The following is a 23,841-nucleotide window of genomic DNA, read 5'->3' as shown; positions in this document are numbered from 1 at the left end:
CCCAAACTACTTAATTTGGCTCATGAAAAAGGAGAAAATCTGAATAGTACTCTAACAAGTAGAGTGTATTACTAATTAAGAAAATTCACACAAAAAAGTCCAGATCCAGATTTCTTTGCTAGCAAACTGTATCAAAAATTTAAATGGGGTTTAACACAAATTCTCACCAAGAACAGCAGAGGCGGGAACACTACTGCTAATTCTGTGAGGTCGCTATTACCCTGATACCAAAACCAAAGATATCCCACAAAAATAAAGTACATACCAATATCACTTTTGAATTTAGGTAAATTGAAAGAAAAAAACTCAACAAAATACTAGCAAAGCAATCTACCAACAAATAAAAAGAATTATAAGCAAAGATGAAGGGGGATTTATCTTAAGAATTTAAGGTTGGTTTAATATCTGAAAATTAGTTAATATAATACACCATAGTAAAAATAAAGAACAATAGCAGTATGATCGATCACTTCAGTAGATAAAAGAAAAAACATGTCAAAAATATATTGTTAAAACACTTAGAAAATTAAGCATAGGAGTGAACTTTCCTAACCTGATGGATATCTGTGTGAAATGCACATGACCTTTGGTTTCTAGGCAGTGGTTTCTTGAATATAACACCAAGCACACACAAGCAATAAAATGTTCAATAAGTTGAATTTCATTACCTTTGATAATGATTGTGTTGCAAATTATACCAACAAATGAGTGAAAATTGAGTACATGGAATGAAAGTATTATATCACTGGTAAGGATATTCAATCCAGAATAAATAAATAACACAACTCAATAACAAAAGACAAATAGTCCATTTTTAAAATGGGCAAAGATTTGAATAGAAATTCTACACAGAAATTATACAAATGAAATAATGTCCATTAGTCATTAGGGAAACACAGTTTGAGATCAAATTGGGATACCATTTAACACTCGTTAGGATGACTGTAATAAAAAAGAAAAAAATAATAAGTTTTGACTTGGATGTAGAGAAATTAGAACTCTTATAAATTGCTGGCAAGCATGAAAAATGGTGAAGACACTTTGGAAAACCTGGGCATTTCTTAAAATGTTTCCATTTGATCTGGCAGATCTATTCCAAAATATACACTCAGGAGAAATGAAAACACATTCATACAAATGGTCATTGTTCATAATAACCAGAACAGAGGAAACCACATGATCAATGAAAGAACCAAATGTAGTATATCCATGTAATGGAATATTATCTAACAAGTAATGAAGTAATGTGAATGAATCTTGAAATCATTATGCTAAGTGAAAAAAACAAGTCACAAAATATCACATACTATATGATTTTATTTACATGAAATGTCCAGAAAAGGAAAATCTTTAGAGACAGAAAAGAAATCAGTGTTGCATGAATCAAGGAAGAAGGGTTAATGTGGAATGACTGCTAATGGCTGTAGGGTTCCTTTCTGGGTTGATGAAAATCAATCTCCCTTTCTCTCTCCCCACATATCTACCTTTCTGTAAAATCTGTGCATAGCCAAGAAGAGTGCTCTTTTTTCATTTTTTAGGATAGTAGACATCTTTTTTTATGGCAAAATGTGAAGGCAATCAGCACTTACAGTGCACCCACCATGAGACAGTCATAGAGGAAAGTCCTTTACATGTGTTATTTAATATAAGCCTTACAAAACCATCTAGAATCGAAAATATTCCCAACTCTCCAGATGAAGACAGTGGAGCTCAGAGATGTTTTATTGACTTTGCCCCAACTTCAGTGGTGGAGTTAGGATTTTACCCCAGATCTGTCTGATTTCAACGTCCTGCTGAGTTGACATTCCTCTCCTGAACAAAGAAAATTGGTTTGTGACTTTTGTATTTCACCATGATTCTACACTCATTGGAGGGCTCACTCAAATGAGTCATACTTCTCACAGAATCTCTGTGTCCTCCTTGGGAGAAAGAGTGGGGAGTGGAAGGATGAGGGGAGAGGAAAGAGGGAGGGAAAGAGAAAACAGAGAACTCAGCTGAGTGCTTGAGGTTAACCTAAACCCAACTTCCCCTAGTTGAGCTGGCATTTGCAGCTTGACAGCTTCTAGCAATACACTTTTACTTAATTAGTTGTGCATTTGGAGAATACCAAGTGGTGTTCTGGTTCAGAAAACTTCAATTCTATATAGCAGTGCTTGTGCTTCATGCCCATGAACCCGAATGCCCTGCCTCTGGATAATAAGTGAGCAGGTAACACAGGGGAAGTGGGAAGAAACACAGTGCCACATGCAGATTCTGCACTTGCCTCAAAGCAAATCTCTGCTGCTGTGCTTGAAATTAAGATGTTTGGTTAAAAGGATAATTACAACTTCTGAATTATTTTTTCTTGTGTTATGTGTATTATAGTCACACAAAAGAATGAATGTAACATATAAATTAAACAGTATAGCAATAAAATGAATGTTCATGAGCACTGATTTAAAAAAAAAAAACAACAATTTTAACTACAGCATTGCATCAGTCATACTAGAATATAAGCTCTGTGATGGCATGGATTTTTGTTGTATTCACTGCTATATTCACAGGACCTAGAATGGTGCCTGGTATGCAGTAGGGAATTAATAATATTTTAAATGAATACATAAATCTACTCATATTCTCTTTCTTTGGATCATTACCTCCAGTCTCCCCTCACAGCTAACCTCTATTTTACATTCAGGGTTTATTATTCCCTTGTTTTCTGATTTTTTTAACATATATATTTCTAAATAACACATTGTTTGCTTCTGATTGTTTTAGAACTTTATATGATAGAATTATATGTGTGCTATTGCAAGTTAAGTCTTTTATACAACATTAGTATATGACATTCTCCTATATAAAGCTTTATCCAGTTCCTTATCATTACTAAATTTTTTTATTAAATGAGTGTGTCATAATTTATTTATTTTTTCTCCCATCAGTGTACATTTACCAGTTAAGCTTTTAGAAACAAAACTGCTATGAGCATTCTTGCATATGCTTCCTGGTACACATGTGCATGAGTTTCTCTGGGATGTAAACTTGGAAGAGGGATTGCAGCTGGAATTTTCATTTCCAACTCCCAAAGGTTAGCCCATGAGTCAAAACTGCACTTTGCCCTTTGTCCACACTAAGCCAGGGTCAGTGGGAGTGCTATTCAAAATATTTTGAAAGAGAGAGAGTTGAAAACTTGTCTGGTGAGGCCAGGAGTTATCTCTGGCTTCTAGGCAAATGAAGATGTAGATAGTAAAAGCCCAGATTCTAAAATCCTTTTCAGTAATTCTCCTCTTCTTCCTTTTTTTAATAGTCAATTTCATGCAATGCACAATTTATTAAACTCATATCTAATAAAATGCTGATTAATTATTTAGTCTTTCATAGACTATAAATTTGATTAGATTTTAAAAATAATATTAACAACATTTTAAATTTCACTATGGATGAAAATTTGTATTATTTTAATTTTTAATAATCACTTAACATGAGTCTACCCTCATAACAAAATTTAAGTGCACAATACTGTATTAACAGTAGGCACAACTTGCTCAGCAGGTCTCTAGAACTAACCTTGCATTACTGAAACTTTATATCCATTGAACAACAGCTCCCCAGTTTCTGTTTCTTAAAGGTCTTTACAAAAGGACTTCTTACTTACTTTCTTCAGGTTTCCATTTTGTTTCCATTTTGATGTTTACTTTGTGACTACATAAGAATGTTGTTATCATCTTCATATCAATTACCCTTACATACTTTTATGCTCTTCAAAAAATAATCCTGTCTTTGAGGTGCTTCCACATCTTCAGAAATCTGAACTCTGCTTTAGTATATAATTTACTATGTTGTTTAACTGTTCTTTGCTCCCTTTCTTCTGTACTAGATAATGAAAATATCTTGGTCACCAGTGTCCCTAGAACCCAATGTTGTACCTCATCCATAGGAGTAGTGCTACATGTTAAATTGAATCAATCTACCTAATCTCAAACTTCAATCTCCATGACATGGTTTGTCAGTGATTAAAAAATGTACATTTTGGAGTCGGGCTTAGCCGGGATGGAATTCTGGCATTGCCATTTATAGACCTGTGATCTTGGGCAAATTTACTTAATTGTTCTGAGCACCAGTTTCCTCTTCTGCAATATAGGAATAATATTGCAGAAGAGCTACCTGGAAGCATTGTTAGGAAAATTAAACGAGATGATTATGAAATGGCCTGTCATGTGGAGTGCTTCAATACAGGTTCTTCTAATTTTATTTGAACTGTTTGTGTTAGTTATACAAGTCAGAAAGAGTGGAGGTAGAAACTTGTGAAAAACTTCAACTTCTCCTTGTTTCAGGACTGAGGATGGGGACACATATTTTACCCAAGGAAATGACACTTATGCCTAAAGAAAGACATTCAGCATTTGGCTAAATTGTAGATCAGAAGTAAGTTCCATTCTTTTGAAATGTATGACCTGCTAGGCTTGATTTGGTGGATAAGCTCTTGCTTGCTTTTTAGTTAGGGAAGGAAAGGGGAGGTTTGCAAGGAGAGAAGATAGGCCACCTGTAGTCAGAGTGCATTCTGTTGTACCTAGGGCTTGAATAAAGGCTGATATTTATCTTGGTGATAAAGCAATTGTAAAGTGTGGCCTAAGTGAAAACTTTCTTGGCTCTTGCCCTGCCAGGGCTGCCCACTTGGGTTTGAAGGGAGTATAACTTTTGATATTTTTTTGGATTCTGATGACTGTGTTAAGCATGATAATCAAAGTTCATTAGTAGAAAGTTAAACCAAGTAGTGGGAAAATAATAGAGTGAAGAAAACTGTGTTAGATTTGGAGTCAAATTATTCTGGGCTATTCTCTCTATGTCTTTACTTTTTTCATCTGTACAATGGCTATACTAATGAGAAAGTATGCTTGTCTTGACAAGTCACAATGTGTTGAAATCATCCAACACACCAAACAGGCTCCCAATAAGGCTTATTTTCCATTGTAAGGAAGAAATACCCATAAAATATAGGAGTTGAATTCCTGTGGTTGAGAGTGTAGGCAATTGTCATCTATCTGAAGCAGATTAACCTCAGGTGGTCACTGAGTTTTATTTATGCTTAAGCATAGGACATAGGAAAGACCAAAATTGATCTTTGATAAGTAATAACCATGTTCTATTCATTCAAACTAGAATTAATTACAATGGAAGATTAAGAATGTCCACTCCATGAGGGTTTTAGGACTGACTTTCTGTCCCCTCTCATTCACTTCAACCTGGAAAAATTCAGGCATAGATCTTCCTGGGGTTAGGCAGTCACACTAGGTGACTTCTGAAGCTCTATCATTGTCCACAGAACCTATGAGTTTTGTAACAGCCAGATGTTTTGATAACAACCCAAACAATGTCCATCATCACTATATATCATTTCTCAGCAAAAGCTTCTGGCCTAGAGGTTCTGCTACTTTATATTGTTGTAGAATGGGGGCAAGGGGATATCTATATGATCTAGAGAAACTCCTAAGGGAAGTAAAAGAATGGAAGAAAAGACCATTGAAGACTAGCTTGACAATACTAAATGTGATCCTTTGCCTGTGTACCCCAGTGACCATTGTCTGATTTATATTGCCACTCATAGTACCAACTCAGTAGAATGGGTGATATTATTCACATTTTATGAATGAGATTCCAGAGTTAGAGAGCTAAAGGACAACACAACAAACTGTTTTCATATTTGGTCTAGTTTGGCCATAGATCTTGCTTCAGATGAGATAAAGCCATAGGATATTGTTTAATTACTTTTAAAATGTTGCCTTACCACCACCTTAAATTAGATACTTTAACCTCAGGTTTCCTACCTACATGCTTGCCTCATATAGACCCAGAGAACTTTCCTAAATCCCAAGGCAGGATCCAAATTGTCTACTACGCCTTAGGAAACCCTTCAAATACCATCCTTAGGAGAAATGCCAGGAAAATTCAGCTTCACAATGACTCATTTGAGCAATGAATAATAGTAGTTTATGTATATGGTTTATTCCTTAAGACCTTAGAATTCTGCCCTCCTATTTCTGCCACTCACTGACATGTTTTGCTTTGTGATTTGTGTGTCTTTCTAGTTTGGAGAATGCCAGGGACCATGTTTTGCCCATCGACTATTACTTTCCACCCCAGAAGACATGCTTGATCTGTGGGGATGAAGCTTCTGGCTGTCACTATGGAGCTCTCACATGTGGCAGCTGCAAAGTCTTCTTCAAAAGAGCTGCTGAAGGTAAAGTGTCTTGCACACTCACTTCCATTTCCCTTTCTCCTTTTCCTCTCAGAGGGACACCTTCCAGGGCCCAGGATTCATGTTGGTAACAGAGTCATTGGCAGGGCTCTCTCATAAAATCAGAAGCCCAAAGAAGCAGATTTTCATATTTGCTGGTCTCCAGGTTTTGGCTCCTTTGGTTGTACAGGCAATACAGGCAATGAAGGTGGTCCCAGCTGGTGCTTGGTGTTCGGTTGGTCCTAGGAATAAAAGAAAAATTAATGATTTGAAAAAATGTAATTTCCTTCCTGCTTGTTTTCCACTGTGCTGCCTAGTGAGGGAAAAACTTGTCCTTATTAGAGAGGTTAGAAGTGGAGAAACCCCAACTGAGTCCCCAGCCTGTTCTCGGTGGTGAATATAAGACTGTTCCTCAGCAAAAGACTTTGTGGCCTCAGCCCTAGAAAGGAAGTGTTCTCACTGTTCAGCAGACCATCAGTCTCTGCACCTGCTCCCTCTTGCTGCTGCTTCCTTGGGAATCTCTCTTTGCATTAATAGCTCCTGAGTAGGTAAGAACCCAGAGTGAAGAAAAGCTTTTATTGTCCTCACTAGAGGACTGACCTGAGGGTCTCCTCATTGGTCCAGAATCCCCAACTAAGTAGTATTTTATATTTGGCTAAGTAGGCTAAAGCCCTGGTTCCTTAGTCCTATTTGACCTGAAACAACTCATGCCTGCTCAGCACTCAGAGGTACTCAGCATCTATCCTATAGGAGGAACTCCCACTTTCAGATCTGTTATATATTCTAGTGACTCTGTCCTAACTACCCTGGGCTTAAGCCTGCTATTTTTCAACTTCATTCCCCTTCTTGTACTAAGGGCTTCCTTCTCAAAGGGTAGATCAGCTCCTAGACAAAGATTCTTTGCTATGTGACCAGATCCGATTGTAAATCACCAATATGCAACCCTGCTCCCACTTTCCACAAAATAAAACAGCTACTTCCTGCCAAGGCCTTTTTCTCTCCCTGGTTTGGAAGAGTTGAGTTCTAAGTCACAACCAAGACAGAGAGTTGTTCCTCATGTAAGGGCTATGAACCCTGAGGACAGTCTTAAACGATAGGTATGTAGGTCACACCTTTCACCAGGAATGTGCTGATACCCATCAGAGGACAGCAGAAGTACCTGTGAGTTCTTGGCATCAAGACAAAAAGTAGAAGTCTGGCATGGTGGCACATACCTGGAATTACAGCAACTTGGGGGACTGAGGCAAGAGAATTCCACATTCAAGAGCAGCCTCAGCAACTTAGTGAAATCCTCTGCAACTTAGACCCTGTCTCAAAAATTAAAAAGGGTTGGGAAATGGCTTAGTGATAAAGTGCCCTTGGCTTCAATCCCTTCTACTGCCAGAGAGACAGAGAGAGAGAGAGAGAGGTAAAAATTATGTGCTATTTAACTTGCCTCCTTGTTGAAAACCAAGCATAATGATGATGGCAGTTTCATCATTTTGACTGGGTAGCAAGAATATATATAAAACAGAAAGCCACCAGTTGGTTTTCTTCCAGTCCCCAAAGTCATAAGGAGGCAATTAACATTTCGTTTTCCTAAAAACATGCTCTATGTTCCAACTATACCCCTAAGTGGCCCATTGCAACTGTTCATGCTGGGCTAGTACATAGTTCAGGGCCCTGTGTTAGGCTTAGGCAATTTCAAAAGACCTGACAGCACTGCCTTCCCTCCCTAACAGTACTCATGAAAGGATGACTGTCAGAAAAGGAAGTAACAAAAAGATTCAGGGATTTCAGATTACCCCAACTTCCCCATTAACACCCTGCCACTTCCACATACCCTGTCCATGCCACAGGCACTGTCTCTAGGGCAGAGAATGAACCCTAACAGCCGTCTAGTATTTCAGCAAGCCTGGCACCACAATAATAGCCATATTGGACAGCAAATAAGTTCAAGTGAACATGCAAACAAACAAATTCAGTAATAATTAGATTATACTAATCTGAATTTTACAAATCTGAGTCACCAAATTGTTTTCAGAAAATGGGGAAAGTATTGTGAAGTGAAAGATTTTGCTGTCACATTATACCGCCCACATGGGAGATTTCTGAAGAACATAGGGCTGAAGAAAGGAAATAGGCAAAAGGGCAGTTGGTGGGGCTGTGGCTGTGGGAGGAGCTCTGCTATGATGCAGATCCTGGGCTACTTAAGAACAGGGAAGAGAAGTGATGAGGTAGTGGATGGAGGGAATCAGCCAGCTTCCAGAGTACTTAGAAGTCCAATAAGGTCACTTACATTAGAGAAACTCAGTAATACTGCCTTTGAGAAATTGGCCATCTGTGAGCTCATGGGACCACAAAGACAGAGAGGAATCCTTTTGAGCACCTTGTGGTTACTTTGGAAAATGGACCCCGGATACCAGTTCTGAAGCTTTTGAGGAACAGGAGAAGGGGGTTTAACAATAACACACACAGAAAACAACCAAATTTGGTGACACATGTCTATATTTTCTGCAACTTGGGAAGCTGAAGCAGGAGGACTACAAGTCCAAGGTCAGCCTGGGCAATTTAGTGGGCCCTTTTCTCAAAATAAAAAGAGTTGGGGATGTTAGTTCAGTGGTGGTGTGCCCTTGTGTTTCAATAGCCAATACCAGCCACCTCTAAAACTCCCCCCCAACACACAAAAGCAAAAAATAAATAAATAATTGGTGTTTTGGTGTTTTCTTTCTCCTTCCAGCAGCTATAAAGCTAGAAGGCTTGAGTTTACTGCTGTCATTATCCCTATTTGAAGGCAGGGGGCTGTCATATGACTGAAGGAGAACATTTATTGATTTGTTTTCTTTCCATTTTTACAATGCATCTTTATTGCCCAAATAGCCTTTCTGAAGGTTGTTCTGCATTTGCCTTGCTGAAACTTGGAATTCTACCTATTTGGGAGAGAGTAGGAACACAAATCTTTCTCTTCCTCATTTGTTTGTTGCTGTCAGCTAACACATACTGAGTATTCAGAGTGTTGATTATAACTTTATTCACAGTTTTCAGAAATCTCTAGTCTGGGCACAGGTACAAGAGTTAAAAGCCTGGTGTGTCAGACAGATGCATTTCTAGATTTGGTGGTTCATAAAGCATGAAGCTTTAATGTTGTCACTCGTGAAGGGTTCTGCACAAAATCTAAGGTAATCTGGCCAGGTTTATTTTTTCCCATTGGGGAGTTAGAGGGGAAAGAGTCCCACATTTTCTTATTGTTAGTAATACCAGGAATACAAGTGACACTAGGCAGGGAATAGTCTGTATATTTTTGAGAGAAGAAATAATTGTACTAGGCCATAAGGGTAAAATCATTAAAATCTTCAGTAAGTTTCCCTTGAGGGAAAGAGTGTGGAGTGGGGTGGGAGTGGTTTGGGGAATAGGCTTTGTTTTAGTAACAAGCATGAGGAAAAAAGCTAATTTGTGGTGTGGGTAGGGGAATTAGAAATGAAGGGGAAGGCATGTAGGATAGTATATAAAACCTTAGGAAGTCAAAGGAAGATAAACCCATACAGAGCAACTTACGGAGGTTTGGTTGTGTAACCTTGGATAATAAATTCCCTCCTTCCAACCTCAGTATTCTTTTTGTTAAATAAGGGGGTTGGACTAGGTGTTTTTATAATGTCCTTCTTGCTTAGACTTTTTGTGGAAGTTGTACAAATATCATCACCTTTATTTCAACAAACACACATGTATTTATACCTGTGTGCACTTTTGGTTTTGCCTTCCTAGAGGGTGGCAATTCCCAGGTCCTTATCAATAAAGAATCATTCTTCAGATGGCTCTAGAGCCAGTTGAGAGAACGAGTGCACTATGCACAGTAGGGTTAAAACTCAGGACTCTGAGATTCTCCCTTGTGATCATGGCTGGGTAACTTCCTTTCTTTTCCATTTTCTCATCTGGAAAATCAGGATATGAATCCCCATCTCCCCCTCATCATGTTTCAAAGAGGATTAATTAATTCATCATGTGCATTATGTGCTCAAGAATTTACTATTTTTCAGACATTTTCTAGTAAAACATTAGAGATTGTACATCCATTTGTTTTGTACACATGGAGCGCTGTTTGGTACACATCATAAAATTGAAACTGTAGTTTACATTCTGAGCTCAAAGAATTACACCATCCTCACTGATGTTTACAATAGGTCCCAATTTAGTTTCCTTGGCAGATTTTATATAAGTATGGCTTTGATTCTCTCTCATGCCCCAGGTTTTTGTGAGGGAAGAAATGTAAGTGAACCCATATTGAACTCTTTCTGTCCTTTAAATCCACTCTTTCCCACCTCAACTCATATGGAATTGAATGATACCCCTTGCTTGGAGTGTTGCAGAAAGTTTTTGGTGAATGTTAGTTTCCTCTTCACTCCCTGACTTTTTGAGTAACATTTCCCAGGGGCAAATTAACTCTGCCAGGAGGATTTGCTTATAGCTTCAATAGTCTTGATCAGGTATCTTTGGCCAAGAAGTTGACTGTTCTTGACTATGTGAGTCTTAGAAATATTTTCACAAAGCTCCTCTCATCTTTCTGTTTCTCATTTTCTTAAAAGTCACTGCCAGACTTTAGATCAGAGGTTGATAAACTTTCCGTAAAGGGCCAGGTAGTAAATATTTTAGGCTTTGTAGGTCACATGGTCTCCCTCCTCTCAGCTAGTCAGCTCTAACTTTGTAATGTGAACTAAGCAATAGACAATACACAAGCTAATAACTCTGCTCCAATAAAACTTTATGGGCACTGAAATTAGAATTTCATTTAATTTTCACATGTCATGAAATAATATTTTTCTTTTGACTTTTACCAACCATTAAAAATGTAAAATTTATTCAAAGCTCTTATACCTCACAAAAACAGATGGTAGAATGGTTTGGCTTGTGGGCTACAGTGTGTTGATGAACACTGAACATAGTTGTTCTTGCACTTATAAATCTGCATAATTTTTTGTCTTTCTAGTCTCCTGATATCCTAGTATTTCTAGGTTATCTAATTTTGAAAAGTTTTTCCAGAATGCCTAGTGTGATATAGCCTCTTGGTCCTGAACATTTTTATTAAACAGGAGAAAAATAAATCTAGGAATGCTAGAATATAGATACTTTTTGATGAGCTAGTAGATCACTTCCCCTTGAAATACCCAGAGGATGAACTCAAAGCATTTCACACATTTTCTTAATTTTGTGTGATACTTTTTTTTGATCCATGAAATATATATGAATGAGTTCTGCTGGATGCCATTTATACTCCAGATGGTAGGGAAGAATGACTTTGGGGACTATCTGCTATCAAATGTTATGAAAAAAAATCTCTCTTTCATAGAAAGTTGAGCCCAGGTGGCCATCTCAGTTGTGGCTCTGTCACATGTTTCTCTGTTTTCACACATTTGCTGGCTTAACTCTGGCCTTCCCTATAATAATACTAGACCCCAGACTTATAGAATAAATAATTAAGCTCTGTAACTCACTGTATTTGGTACCCAGCCAAATCTCTGTCATTGCCCAATTTCAGAGTCATGCCAAGAATTTGCCATTGATGCTCTATAGTGTCCTATTCCTGCTTATTTATAGCATGTGCATTTTATTAAATGGTGATTAACCAGAAGTTGCCATAACACTTGCATAATTATGTAAATCTCTTTAATGTTTACATGACCTTTGTCATTTGCAAGATCCCGTAAGTCTGTTACCTCCTTCTATCATGTCTCACTGGTTTCCCAGTCCTTTATCATCTTTTTGGGGGCCTGTGCATATACTGAAACCAGAAGCTTATTCAGTCCTTTACAATAATCTTTTGGTGACTGTCGAACTCTGGGTGGTTCATTTTTGTAGATAGCTGCTATTGCAAGGGTAAGTGGTAGACATATTTTCTCTTCAGAGGTAAGAATTATGTTTTACTTCTCTGGGCTTTAGGCCCACACCACGAAACATACTGTCCCTCAAAGTACCACACTACAAGAAGTCATCATTGTAAAAATCATCTCCTCAATCTAATAGCCATGCATACATACTTTTGGGACTTGTTGTCCAGGTGTCCATGCTCTCTACACTGCTCTTTCATAATTATGTAATTATTGCTAGCATCTAAGGAGGCAGGTGAGCTTTATAACTGTAAACCTGTAGGAGAAAGAACTGGGCCTGGGAGATGGATAACTTGTTATAAAGGGAACAAGGATTAGAATTCTCAGTCCCTTTGCTTCCAGTCTGTGCAGTGACTCCCGAGACACCCTAGTAGAATCACTATATATCCTGGCTAGACTAGTGCCTATGTGTACAGTGCACATCACATGAATAGGCCTGGTAGTAAATCTACTCATGCATTCAGTCAGTAAACATTTCACAAGAGCTTACTGCATGCAAGGTATTGGGTTCACATACTCAAAATATAGAGCCTACCTTGAAGAGTTTGTAGTGTGGTGATTATAACTCTGACTACCTGAAAAAACCTTCAATAGATAGATGAAACGCCACCATATTCACTCTTCATTTGAACTTCCCTTTCACCTGGGGCAGAGGGAGAGGTCATTTTCTTGGTCTTCCATAAGAACAAACTTAGGATTTCTAGTTGATCAACATATAGGTAATAAGTGGTATAGCTGGAATTTGAACTTAGGTCTTCTGAAGCCAAAGGCAGCATTTGCTCTGTTTTAACACAATGTCCCCACAAATATATAAATATACTAGCACAAAGCAGAAAGAAAATATCATGCCTATGCAAATAAGCAAGGCTATAGCAAAGAAGAAAAAGAGAGTCATGATATGAAGGAAGAATATTAAGACATTCATATCATGGGGAGAAACTAGGGAGACTCTGAAGAGCACTGACATGAAAGAGAGTTTATCCTCTTAAGTAAGTGTTAAAAACTTTAAACAGCTGGTAGTTTATCAGCTACTCTCTTCATTACCTCAGACCAGGGACATGTAGGCCATCCTCCTTGTACCAACTCATACTCTTCAATGGATGATACTGATGGAAGCAGGCCTGGTAGGTCATAATTCACTCTGATCACACAACCACAGAAGAGGAAGCACAATTTAGTAACTGTGCTCACGAGAAGTTTTGCTTATAATTACCAAGCTAAGGGAAGAAAACTCATAGACAGTATGTGTGGATATAAATGGTACACCCCTGGTTCCTTGACCCTTCCTCTGAGCCTTCTCAGTGGAGCCTGCGGCAGAGTGTCTTACATGGGGCCAGAAGCAAGAAAAATACATTTTCCTCCTCTTTTATGTCCCAAAACACAGAATGCTGTCTTTTAGGACGGGGCTTAAAAATCATAGATTGTTATGTTGCTCTATCAGAGGTTTAACATTCTGTTCTTCCTTCCTCTCTCGGGATGCCGTATTGTGAGGATGGACCTTGACTTCATTGTGGTGTCTGAATTTGTGCCCTGGAGACTGTGGACCTCTCACAGTTCCTTAAGTTAGACAAGCACATTCCTACAGTTCACAAACAAGCTCGTTTACTTTCAGGACAGTTGATTCAATCACAAGTTCTTTAATGGAAATTCTTAAAAGATTTATCATTCTCAGAATCACAGAATCTTTAAATGTTAACCTGTTAAATCTTCAAGGCAGGGAAATTGAAAATCTAAAAATCCAACCAAGTCATTTCATGGATGAGGAGACAAAGGTCCAGAGAGAGGAAGTAACATTCCCAGGTTATTTTCATATATAAATAGCAGAAAGTGGATTTTGTGTCATTAATATTTCTTGTCTGAGACCTCACAGCCAATCATCAGAGCCATGGTGATTCTTATCTTGAAACCAAAAATTATGCGAGGCAGCAGAGTAAGCATTTAGCACACCCCCTGACTCCTGAAAGGTGCTCATTTCCTATTAATTCTCTCTACTTCCACCATGATGTGAGAGTATCCTCTGTAACTGTATGTCTTCCCAATTAGCAAGAAAATGAATGCTGATAGTAGCATATGGTGCGAAGGCTCTGTAAGACATTGCTTGGTATGAGGGTTCTTATAAAATCTATTGTATGTATATACATGTATGAAAAATTTTTAGGGAAAGATTTCATAGTTTTCCTATGAATCTTAGATTTCGTATATCCCAGAGATGACTATAGAACTCTGATTTAAATTTATATAAGGACATTATAGTCTCATAAGGCAGTATCCTCACCACAGTGTGTTCAACATGGCTTCTGATGACTGGTACCTTTCCCACATAGCATATATATTTTCAATAATCAGTGCTTATTGTGTTCACTGAACCTATGCCAGGCACTGGTATAAGAGATGCAAGATAGCAACAAAATTCATTTATTGAACATTTTGTATACATTGGTTGCTGAATGGACATTTACTCAATCCTCACAACCACCCTACAGTGTAGGTATTATTGTTATTACCCAACAATTTAGAAATGAAGAAACTGAGGCACAGAAGAGTTAAGTGACTTGCCTAAATTCATTCAACTATTGATTATGAGGTAAATGTGACAAATGTTTATCAACATAACAGAGTGAGATCAGTGATATACTAGAAGTAGTTGCAAATCTCCCTAAGCAGACAGAATGAGTGAGTGGAATATGTATACTTAGAAAGTTTGGGAAGGCATCACAATTCAGTTAAAGATCAATATATATCTTTTAGGATGTGTAAGAGTTTGCCAGGTACAAAAAGGTATGAAGAGAACTTTGGGAAGAGGAAAAGGACTGAGAAAATGACAAAGTAGTATGAAAGAAAAAGCTTGTTTGGAATACACTGTGTATAGTCTGGAGGTAATTCTGATGAATTCTTCAATTGGTCTTTTGTACCTGGCTCCATCCCCTTGCTGAGATATCCATAACTGCCCTAATTTCATCTCTGTTCTTTCTGGAAGCAGGACTCACTCCAGGTAGTAGAATATGATATACTGCAAGAGCACCAGATGGGGCTCTGACTCTGCCACCAAATTACATGTGGCCTTAGGCATGACTTGTTCCCCCTTTGCAAGTTAAAACTGACATCAAACAAAATTAATGATTTGTCTAAATGATCTGAAATATTTTAACAAAATTATAACAATATAAATATTTAATGATACTTTAAAATATTAAATCTGTGAATTTTTATAGATACCCCAGATGTGTCCAGTGGTTTACTTGGTACGCATGATTTCTGGGAAACAGGCAGAACCAAGTTCATTCCTTAGCTCCATGACTGAATAGATATGTGTTCTTGAGAAAATCACTTAACTTCTCTGTGCCTCTGTGAAGATAATAGTCCACAGACCTATTGTAAGAACTAAATAATGTGCAATACAGTACTGAGGTACAGTAAAGTTTGCTTCCTTTTCTTGTAATGAATTCTTGGTTGTTGACACACATACAATTAGGAGGTTCCCTGACTAGGCAGTAAGCAAAGTTGGGAGATGGTATCTGTGGCAGTTCCCTGGGTAAAAGAGGCTGCAGATTAGGGTAAGATTCCTAGTCAACTACTTCTCTTCACTGCTACTTAATTAATGACCAGAAAGGCCAAAGTACTTGTACAAGAATACAGAAAAAGTCAGTCTCTTCCTCTTTCTTCTATGCCTCTCAGGACATTGAGAGTAACATTCCCCAGACAGCAGAGACAGTACATGTTCATTGCCCCTCCTGAATTCCAGGATTTGGACTTGAAGGTGTCAGAACTCTCTGTGTACCTTTGACTCCAACAAGATAGGTCTGGCCCAGCAAATTCAAGTTTCAATCTACAGGCCAGAAGAAAAGCTAACAAAGGTCATAAATTATCCTCCATGTTCTTCAGCCATTGGTTTCCCTTGTCCAGCTAGAGGTGTGTCTTAAAGTATGCTGAGGCCAGATTCAATAGAAACCTGAGCCAGCACCTGTGTAAATAGTTTTTAAGGCTTCTTTTCCTGAAGCCGGATGAGTATTTTTTTTAAAACCAAGCCAGGTTATCTTTTATCTACAGTTCTATCTCCTACATTCCTAGTACATTGGACCTCTTGGAGGAATGTGGCTTTGTTGTAGTGATACTGTTTTGTTTGCCTTTGGGGGCATTTCTCTCAAAAACAGAGTGATGCATTGGTATGGCCTATGACTCTGTTGTGTATAAAATGGAACTCCAGTGATACACTGGAATTAATTCTGCTTCGCATAGATTTGCTTTATATCCTCCATCCCCACCCACTCTCCAATTTTTATGCTTTTAAAAATCAATAGCTAACCTAAACCAGCTGGTATATACTGCTTATCTCTGGTTCTTACCTGAATTGCCTTCAGATGTTGTCCAAAAATCTATGTAAGGACAGGGAGTTAGCACACTCCCAAGGGTCCTGAGGGCCCATCATTAAGCTAGTATCCAGTGCTTGAGGTCACTTAGCTCTGCACAACTTCAGTATACAAGCAGGGTGGGTCCTTTGTGTTACTGAGGACTAAAAGCCTCTGACTTCCTGCTCTTCTGCCACATCACTTGTGAGTAGCCTACTTGTGAGTAGAGGTGAAAAACTTGATCTTGATTTCTATACCAATGTTCCTTGACTTTTGATGGTATTATACCCAGATTAAACCATCATAAATTGAAAATGCTTTTCCTACATCTAATTTACAGAACACCATAGCTTAACCGCATAGTATACTGTAGAGTATCAGTTGTTTACTCTTTTGATCATGTGGCTCACTGAGAACTGTGGCTCCCTGCTACTGCCCAGCATTGTAAGAGATCACCTTTTGAGTCTTAATTTTATCACCACTAAAATAGGGATATAGATGGCCACTTCTAGAGAAGTTATATGAATAACTCAAGGTAAGACAACTTGAAATTCCTAGCATAGTGCCAGAATTTTGAAAATAAATCGAACCAACACTGTCGACAGTGCCTTCCAGAGCACAAATAAGAAAACAATGATTCTCATTCCCATGGAATTAAACAGTGTATTTCCAGGGCTCCAGTTGATGCCACAGTAGCATTGCTCATGTGAATTAAATAATTTACCTGTTGCTTTTTCCATGGACCATTTGATACTAATTATTTTCACACATGAACAATTTTTCATCCTCACAGATGAATTTATTCCCAGGTACCAAAATTTAAGGAAAGTGGGCTAGAGCAAAGGCAAGGCAGACAGCACAAAGCTTCCTGGGACCTGGGCCCTAGCTAGAGTAAACTTTAGACTATAAGCATTTGTATTCTCATAGTCCATTACCATGAAAAAAGAACTGGAAGCAGGCAGCTTTCACTTCTTCATTTTTTAAACAAGCACGTATTGTATCAAGCCCTGTGTGAGCTCAAAGTGAGTGTGAGTAGCCATGTCATCAGAGAGCTTCCAGTCTGTAAGGAATGCCTTCCAAAGTCAGCTGAAGCTTTAACACTGCACAGAGTACCTGAGTACAGCAGAGACAGTGTTAGGAGACATGGAAGGGAAAAGCCTACAGGCACATTCCCCTTCCCCAGGCCCAGAGATAACCTTGACCAAGGTTGGCATAGTTTGAAGGTCCTGTCCCCATCAGTAGGTCTGGAAGCCTTAGCAACAATAAGCAGCAATGATGATAATAATTATAGCACCCAATGTTTTTGAACATTTTCTATGGCTTATTTACTATACTAAGTGCTTACTTAATTCTCATAACCTTATAATGTAGTATATACTCTGACTACCCTTTTTACAAATGAGGAAACTGAGGCATCGAGGACTAAGTGAACAGGAAGACACACAGCTCACCTCATTTTAACAAGTTTCATCTATCTGTTATATGTCAGGCCACGTGCTGGGTGCTGGGGAGAAAAAAAATGAGTAAAGCATGGTCTATGTCTAGTGGGAGTGACAGACAGCACACAGCAAAGCAGGTATATTCTAGGCCTTCTGCTTGATGCTAAGAACTCAGTGAAGAAAGAGACATAGTCCTTCTTTCAGAGATCTCAAAGTATACTGTAGTATGTAGATGTGATAAGTCATAGGAGAAATAAGTTCAAAATTGGAGAAAGATTATTCAGCAACTGATGTGTTTAAAGCAAAGCCCAGAAGAAACAATGTCATTCAGAATCATAGAGAAACTAATTGATTTATATCAAATCCCAAAAGAGATTTACCTATTGTTTTAGTTCAATTAGTAGATTTAAAAAAAATTATTATATCCCTTAAATGAATGATCACTATTTATTCCCACCCAAGTTTACCAGAACACTACAGGGGACTCTAACATAAGATAGTTAAATTATTTCTTTACCCCAGTACATGCCCACACTTTTCCCCTTCTTTACCTTTATTGAGTCTGTCTCTTCTGCCTCAAGTGTGCTTTTTCACATCTCCATATCCTTAAGTCCTACCTTTCTCCTAGGCCCTACTCAAATGCCTCCTCCTCCTCCATGAAGTCTCTACCATTTCAAAAGGCGCCCCACCCTCTCCTGTACTCTCACAGTACTTCTGGGTGTCTCTCTTGTGGTTTTTACCACTTCCTGATTTATCTTTCAATAATGCACTTACAAATCATTTCCTTCTGCTAGTCTGAACTCCTTAGAGGATGGTTCATTTTGCTGAAACCATGAGGTTATTTTAAAAGTATTGAAAATGTGTGTTTCACCCTTCAATCTTAAACATGTGAAATTATATCACCTGTCTGGAGGTTTACATTTTTCTGTTAATGACTTTTTTGAAAGTTCCCCATCCTAACACAACTGATTAAAACTTTCTTTGTTTCCTTTAGGTTTGGCCCTTATACAGGCATAATTTAGAGTCATAATTCAGGCCTCTGTTGTTGGAGGCTTAGATTATTGACATGTATTTAGGTTATATTAATATAAGTTACTTTTTTTCTATTTAAAATTTCCTTAGGATCCCACTTCTACCAGTGGAAATACTGGGTCATGTGTCAAACAAAAATTTTAAAAGCAGAGGTAGATAGTAGGGGTTATTGTCATGTGTTATGACTTATGCATTTATGAAAGGCCTTTCTACTTGAAAGTATCTTCATACCCATAATCTGTCATGGTTTCTGAAACTCTTGTGATATATGAAATTGTTCTGGAAGGCTTTGACTCCTGGGACACATTCAGCAATCCTTAGGAAATTGTACTCGAAATTAGATTGTCAGTATGTTCCTTAGCAGGACTCTGGAAGAATGGGAAACCAGTTTATTGTTTTGAAAGAGAGAGTCCTATTTTGTTTAGGACAGGTTCTGAGGAGAAGACACTTACCTAGAATAGGAAGGCATAAATAGAGCATCAAAGTGGCAAGCTCTAAGGAGCCAAGAGTCAAATGAGAGCATGGAGCAACTGGTACAATGAAAGAACAGGAGACAGGAGAGGCAGGTTTCATCCATTTTAAATTGTAATTGTTTGGTGAGCCCAGTAGAAGAAGTGACATCACATTAAACCATCAAGAGATGTATACATTCTGGGTAACCAATAGTTGCTCTGAGGTAAACTTGTAGGGATCAAGGCCTGAGGGGATATTCTGGTCCAAGTCAGTTTCTTTGGACACCATATACCAAGAAAGGTTGGGTTATCAGAAAACCAATCAGGAACAGGAGAATTGGGGCAACATGACACACTCAGGACACACAAGTATGTTCACACAGTCATCAGACATGATTGTGACTTACATATGGAATAGAGACTGGTTATCCCTGTTGTGTAACAGACATGTCTTTAGGAATGGGAGAGAAACTCTGGGGAATTTGAGAGATGGAGATGGCTATATTCAGCAATTGGTTGATATCAATGGCATGATTTGGTGATTGTGGCTTCCAGATACTCAGGTTTTATTCATTGGGTAGACACTGAAAGATCTATTACAGAGCTCTAAATTCCATATGGGAAAAAATAAGAAGTAAAAATATACTGGATGGAAAAGTTACATGTCATGAGGAAATCCACCTGTTACTTTTGGTCTTAAGAAATTCAATTGACCACTCTAAGCCTCAGTTTCTTCATTTGGAAATGGGAATAATGTAGTAACCGAGAAGATTAAAAATGATAGCACACATGAAAATACTCTATAAATTTCAATGTCATTTATGTGTTTCTAGGGGCTCACCTTGCCATTGTACAGGACAACTGTGTCTATTTTTGAATAAATAATTACTTGTCTCTGACCACCCTAGAACCCTTGGCAAAGAGTTGGATAAGCAGGTTTAATTGCAAATCACTTCACTGCTTTCTCTGTACACATCTTATTAATATATAAGGCACATCTCCTCCAAACTGCACTCATGCCAGAATGTTCATCTCTTTGAAGTACCTCTCAAGGCTCTTCAAAGTGAACTTTGTATATTCTCCAAAAAAATAGTACATTGCAAAGATAACCTCCAAATAGAATGACAGTATGTCTGAGTACTTTTGAATGATGCAGAAATAGACAAATGTATAATTTTATTATAGAGATAATTATTATTTCCCAGCAAGTGATTCCTGGTCAGAAAATGACCTAGAGACCATGGGGAATTCCCTTCCATTGAAGCTCAGTTTTGGATCTTAGTTGCAAGGTTATAAGAAGCCTGTGCTGATAAATTACAGGATGTATGGCAAAAGCAAAACTGTCTCCAAACACAATCCTTTATTTCATTGTCTAGTGTTTTTAATCCCCAAGAGACATGACTTTGATCTGGCATTTGGCAGCAGGGCAGCTTCCTAAGTTGCTGTATATATTTTGTGGAAGAGTGGTGATCTTATTGAAATGAATCTATTTCTTGTAAGTCATAAACATATGGACTTTCTCAACCACATCACCCTCAAAACTTTATCTGTATCCTCTAGTGAGTCTGTCATTTCAGCCTTTAACTTGCTTGTTTTGATTTCATGGATGAACATCCTTCCCTGGCTGACATATGGACCTTGTGAAATTGCTTCCAATATTCTTTTCTTTGTTTTTCCTTGATGACCAAACTAACAAGGGCAGTAGTGACTGGGGTGAGATGACAGTGAAATGACAGAAAAATGAACTTTAACTCTGGCCTCCCTTCATCTGTTTGGGTCATCATCCAAGGGACTTAAGCCAGTACTCTACAGAATGGTCTCACCAAACTCTAAATCTAAGACTCACACTGAAGAACGGAATTCCCAGCAGCCTTTCTGGGGAAGGGGCAGTAAGCCCTAACAGTTGGCTAAACTAGGGTAACTTCTCTGTTGATTATTTTTACTCCAGAACAATACTACTTTTACGTGGGAAAACTTCATGATCTTCTTTGACCTGGACTGCTTCTTTAAGAATCATGTTACAGGGAGCTCCCCTGACCAATAACATATTAAATCCACTCAAATAATATATAGAGAAAATTTTCAATATGCTATAAAGTGGGAGGACAGAAAAGAATATGCCTTACAGTTGTCTCCTTCACAATCTAATGAGGAAAAGAGCCATTCTTTCCATTTATAGTGACCTATAACTTTTCATACACTGCTAGATATCTTGACATGGTAATGAGAGAAGGGGATGATTGAAAAGTAGGCAGAGGCCAAGGAAAGAAGAATTAAATGTGGATATAGCCACTCTCAAGACTCCATTTTGAAATACTAGGATTGCAGTTTCAAAGGGCTATTTTGAAATCCCACCCCATGGCACTGCAGATAACAGAATCTTCCTGTCAGTAGAGGTAACAGAATGGGTGGTAAAAGATTGAAATGATTAAGATGAGAAATTGGGATGAGTTACAGTTCATTTTCTTTTAGCAAAGAGTCTACTTTACAAACCATGACAGAATAAAGTCACCAGTGGACAAAAGAAGGCTAGCCATATGACTCCGGGCAAGTTACTAAGGTTCTTTGGGTTTCTACTTAAATATCTGCAAAGCCATTAATGGGATTTTCCCTTTCTATTTCATATGCATGTTGTGAGATGATACATTTGAAGGGCTTTACCAATGGGAACATACCTTAAAAATGTATTCAATTGCTTAATAGGACCTAATAAGGTAGAGCTGCCTTCATTAATGACTGGTATGTCCTTAAAGACCTCCACATTCTTTTAAATTAGGTCAGTTATGCTACACTTCACAATGCTCTCTTGATTTCTTTGTCTGAGTTCTCTCCAAGATACTAAGTATTACTGGTACCAAAAAGGCAGTCTAACATTTTTTAAAATTTTAAGATATAATTTACATGCCACATATTCCTTCTTTTAAAGTATACAGTTTTGTGGGTTCTAATATGTTCAAGAAGTTGTACAAATATCACCTCTATCTAATATCAGATTATTTTCATTACCTCAAAGGGAAATCCCGTACCCAATAGCATATTACTTCCAATTTCTCCCTTCTCCCAAAACCTGGCAAGCACTAATCTATTTTATATATGTATGGATTTGTCAACTCTTGATATTTCATGTAAAATGAAACTATCGAATATGTGGTCTTTTTATCTGAATCCTTTCACTTAGCATAATAGTCTCAAGGTTCATCCATGTTGTAGCAGATAACAGTACCTCATTCATTTTTTTGACCCATTAATAGTCCATTGTATGGATATATCACATTTTGTTTATCTATTCATCATCATTCTGTTGATTCTATTTTTTCCCTATTAAGAATAATGCTTCTACAAATATTCATGTGCAAGTATATGGATGTGCACATTTTCATTCTCTTGTTAATACACATTGGAATGAATTGCTGAGTCATATGATAACTCTGTGTTTAACTTTTTTAGTAATTACCAAACTGATTTCCTCAGTGACTGCACCATTTCATATTTTCTTGTCAGCAGTTTAATAGGCTTCTAATTCTTCCACATCCTTGCCATTACAAATTATTGTTTCTATTATTATTATTAATTACCATCCTGGTATATACAAAGGGGTGGCATTTCATTGTGGGTAGCATTTTGCTAGCAGCTAAAAATGCACATCTTTTCATGTGTTCTTAGCCATCTGTGTTTATTCTGTGGAGACATAACTATTCATATATTTGCCCATGTTTTAGTTAGGTTATTTGTCAGTTATTGAGTTGTGTGTGTTCTTTTTGACTTCTGGATGTAAGCCTTTTACCATATATGCGATATGCAGACAATTTTTCCCATTCTATAAGTTGTTTTTCACTTTTCTGATGGTATCCAATAAAGAAAAAAATCTACTTTTGATGAAGTCCAATGGTTATTTAGTTTTTTCCTCTTATTGTGTTTTGTTTTCTTATCTAAAAATTCGTTGCATAATCAAATTTTGCATGTATTTGTACCTATGCCTTCTCCTGTGAAATTTATGGTTTTCGCTGTTAAATTTGGGTCTGTGGTTTAGTTTGAGTTTATTTTTGTATATGATGTACAGTAGGAGTCTAGCTTCATTATTTTGTATGAGGATATCCTGCTGGTGTAGCAGCTATGTCGAAAAGAATATTATTTTCCCATGTAGTTGTCTTGATATACTTGTCTATAGTGCTTTATCACAAATGTATGACAATTTTAGTCAGCTTCTTTGTTGCTGTGAATGAAAGACCTGACAAGAACAATGTAGAGGAGGAAAAGTTTATTTTGGCTCACGGTTTCAGACATCTCATTTTATACAGCTGACTCCATAGCTCTGGACCCAGGGCGAGGCAGCACATCATGAGAGAAGGGCATGACAGAGGAAAATAGCTCAAAACATGACAACAGGAAGGAGAGAGAGAGAGAGAGAGAGAGAGAGAGAGAGAGAGAGAGAGGGAAAGGGAGAGGGACAGGAGAGGGAGCGCTCTGCTCACCTGGGACAAAATATAAACGCCAATGACC

General features: G+C 37.8%; 1 protein-coding gene and 1 long non-coding RNA gene across 3 annotated transcripts in view; one reads left to right on the top strand and one right to left on the bottom strand.

The window, feature by feature from the left end:
- AR (androgen receptor) overlaps positions 1–23,841 on the top strand; it is a 169,973-nt gene that overhangs the window by 87,793 nt on the left and 58,339 nt on the right. For both annotated transcript variants that reach the window (XM_079125053.1, XM_079125054.1), the window contains exon 2: positions 6,066–6,217. In XM_079125053.1, coding sequence (XP_078981179.1) covers positions 6,066–6,217 — 152 coding nt within the window. The remainder of the gene's footprint in view (positions 1–6,065; positions 6,218–23,841) is intronic.
- LOC306652001 lies at positions 6,224–18,648 on the bottom strand. The gene is made up of 3 exons (XR_013761288.1): positions 18,409–18,648; positions 7,429–7,521; positions 6,224–6,456 (listed from the first exon to the last, which is right to left on the bottom strand). It is a non-coding gene; the product is annotated as an uncharacterized lncRNA (long non-coding RNA).

This window comes from Sciurus vulgaris, assembly GCF_902686455.1.
Source record: "Sciurus vulgaris genome assembly, chromosome: X".
Taxonomy (NCBI): domain Eukaryota; kingdom Metazoa; phylum Chordata; class Mammalia; order Rodentia; family Sciuridae; genus Sciurus; species Sciurus vulgaris.
The sequence above is the reverse complement of the archived record's forward strand: the minus strand, read 5'-3'. Positions and strand labels throughout refer to the sequence as shown.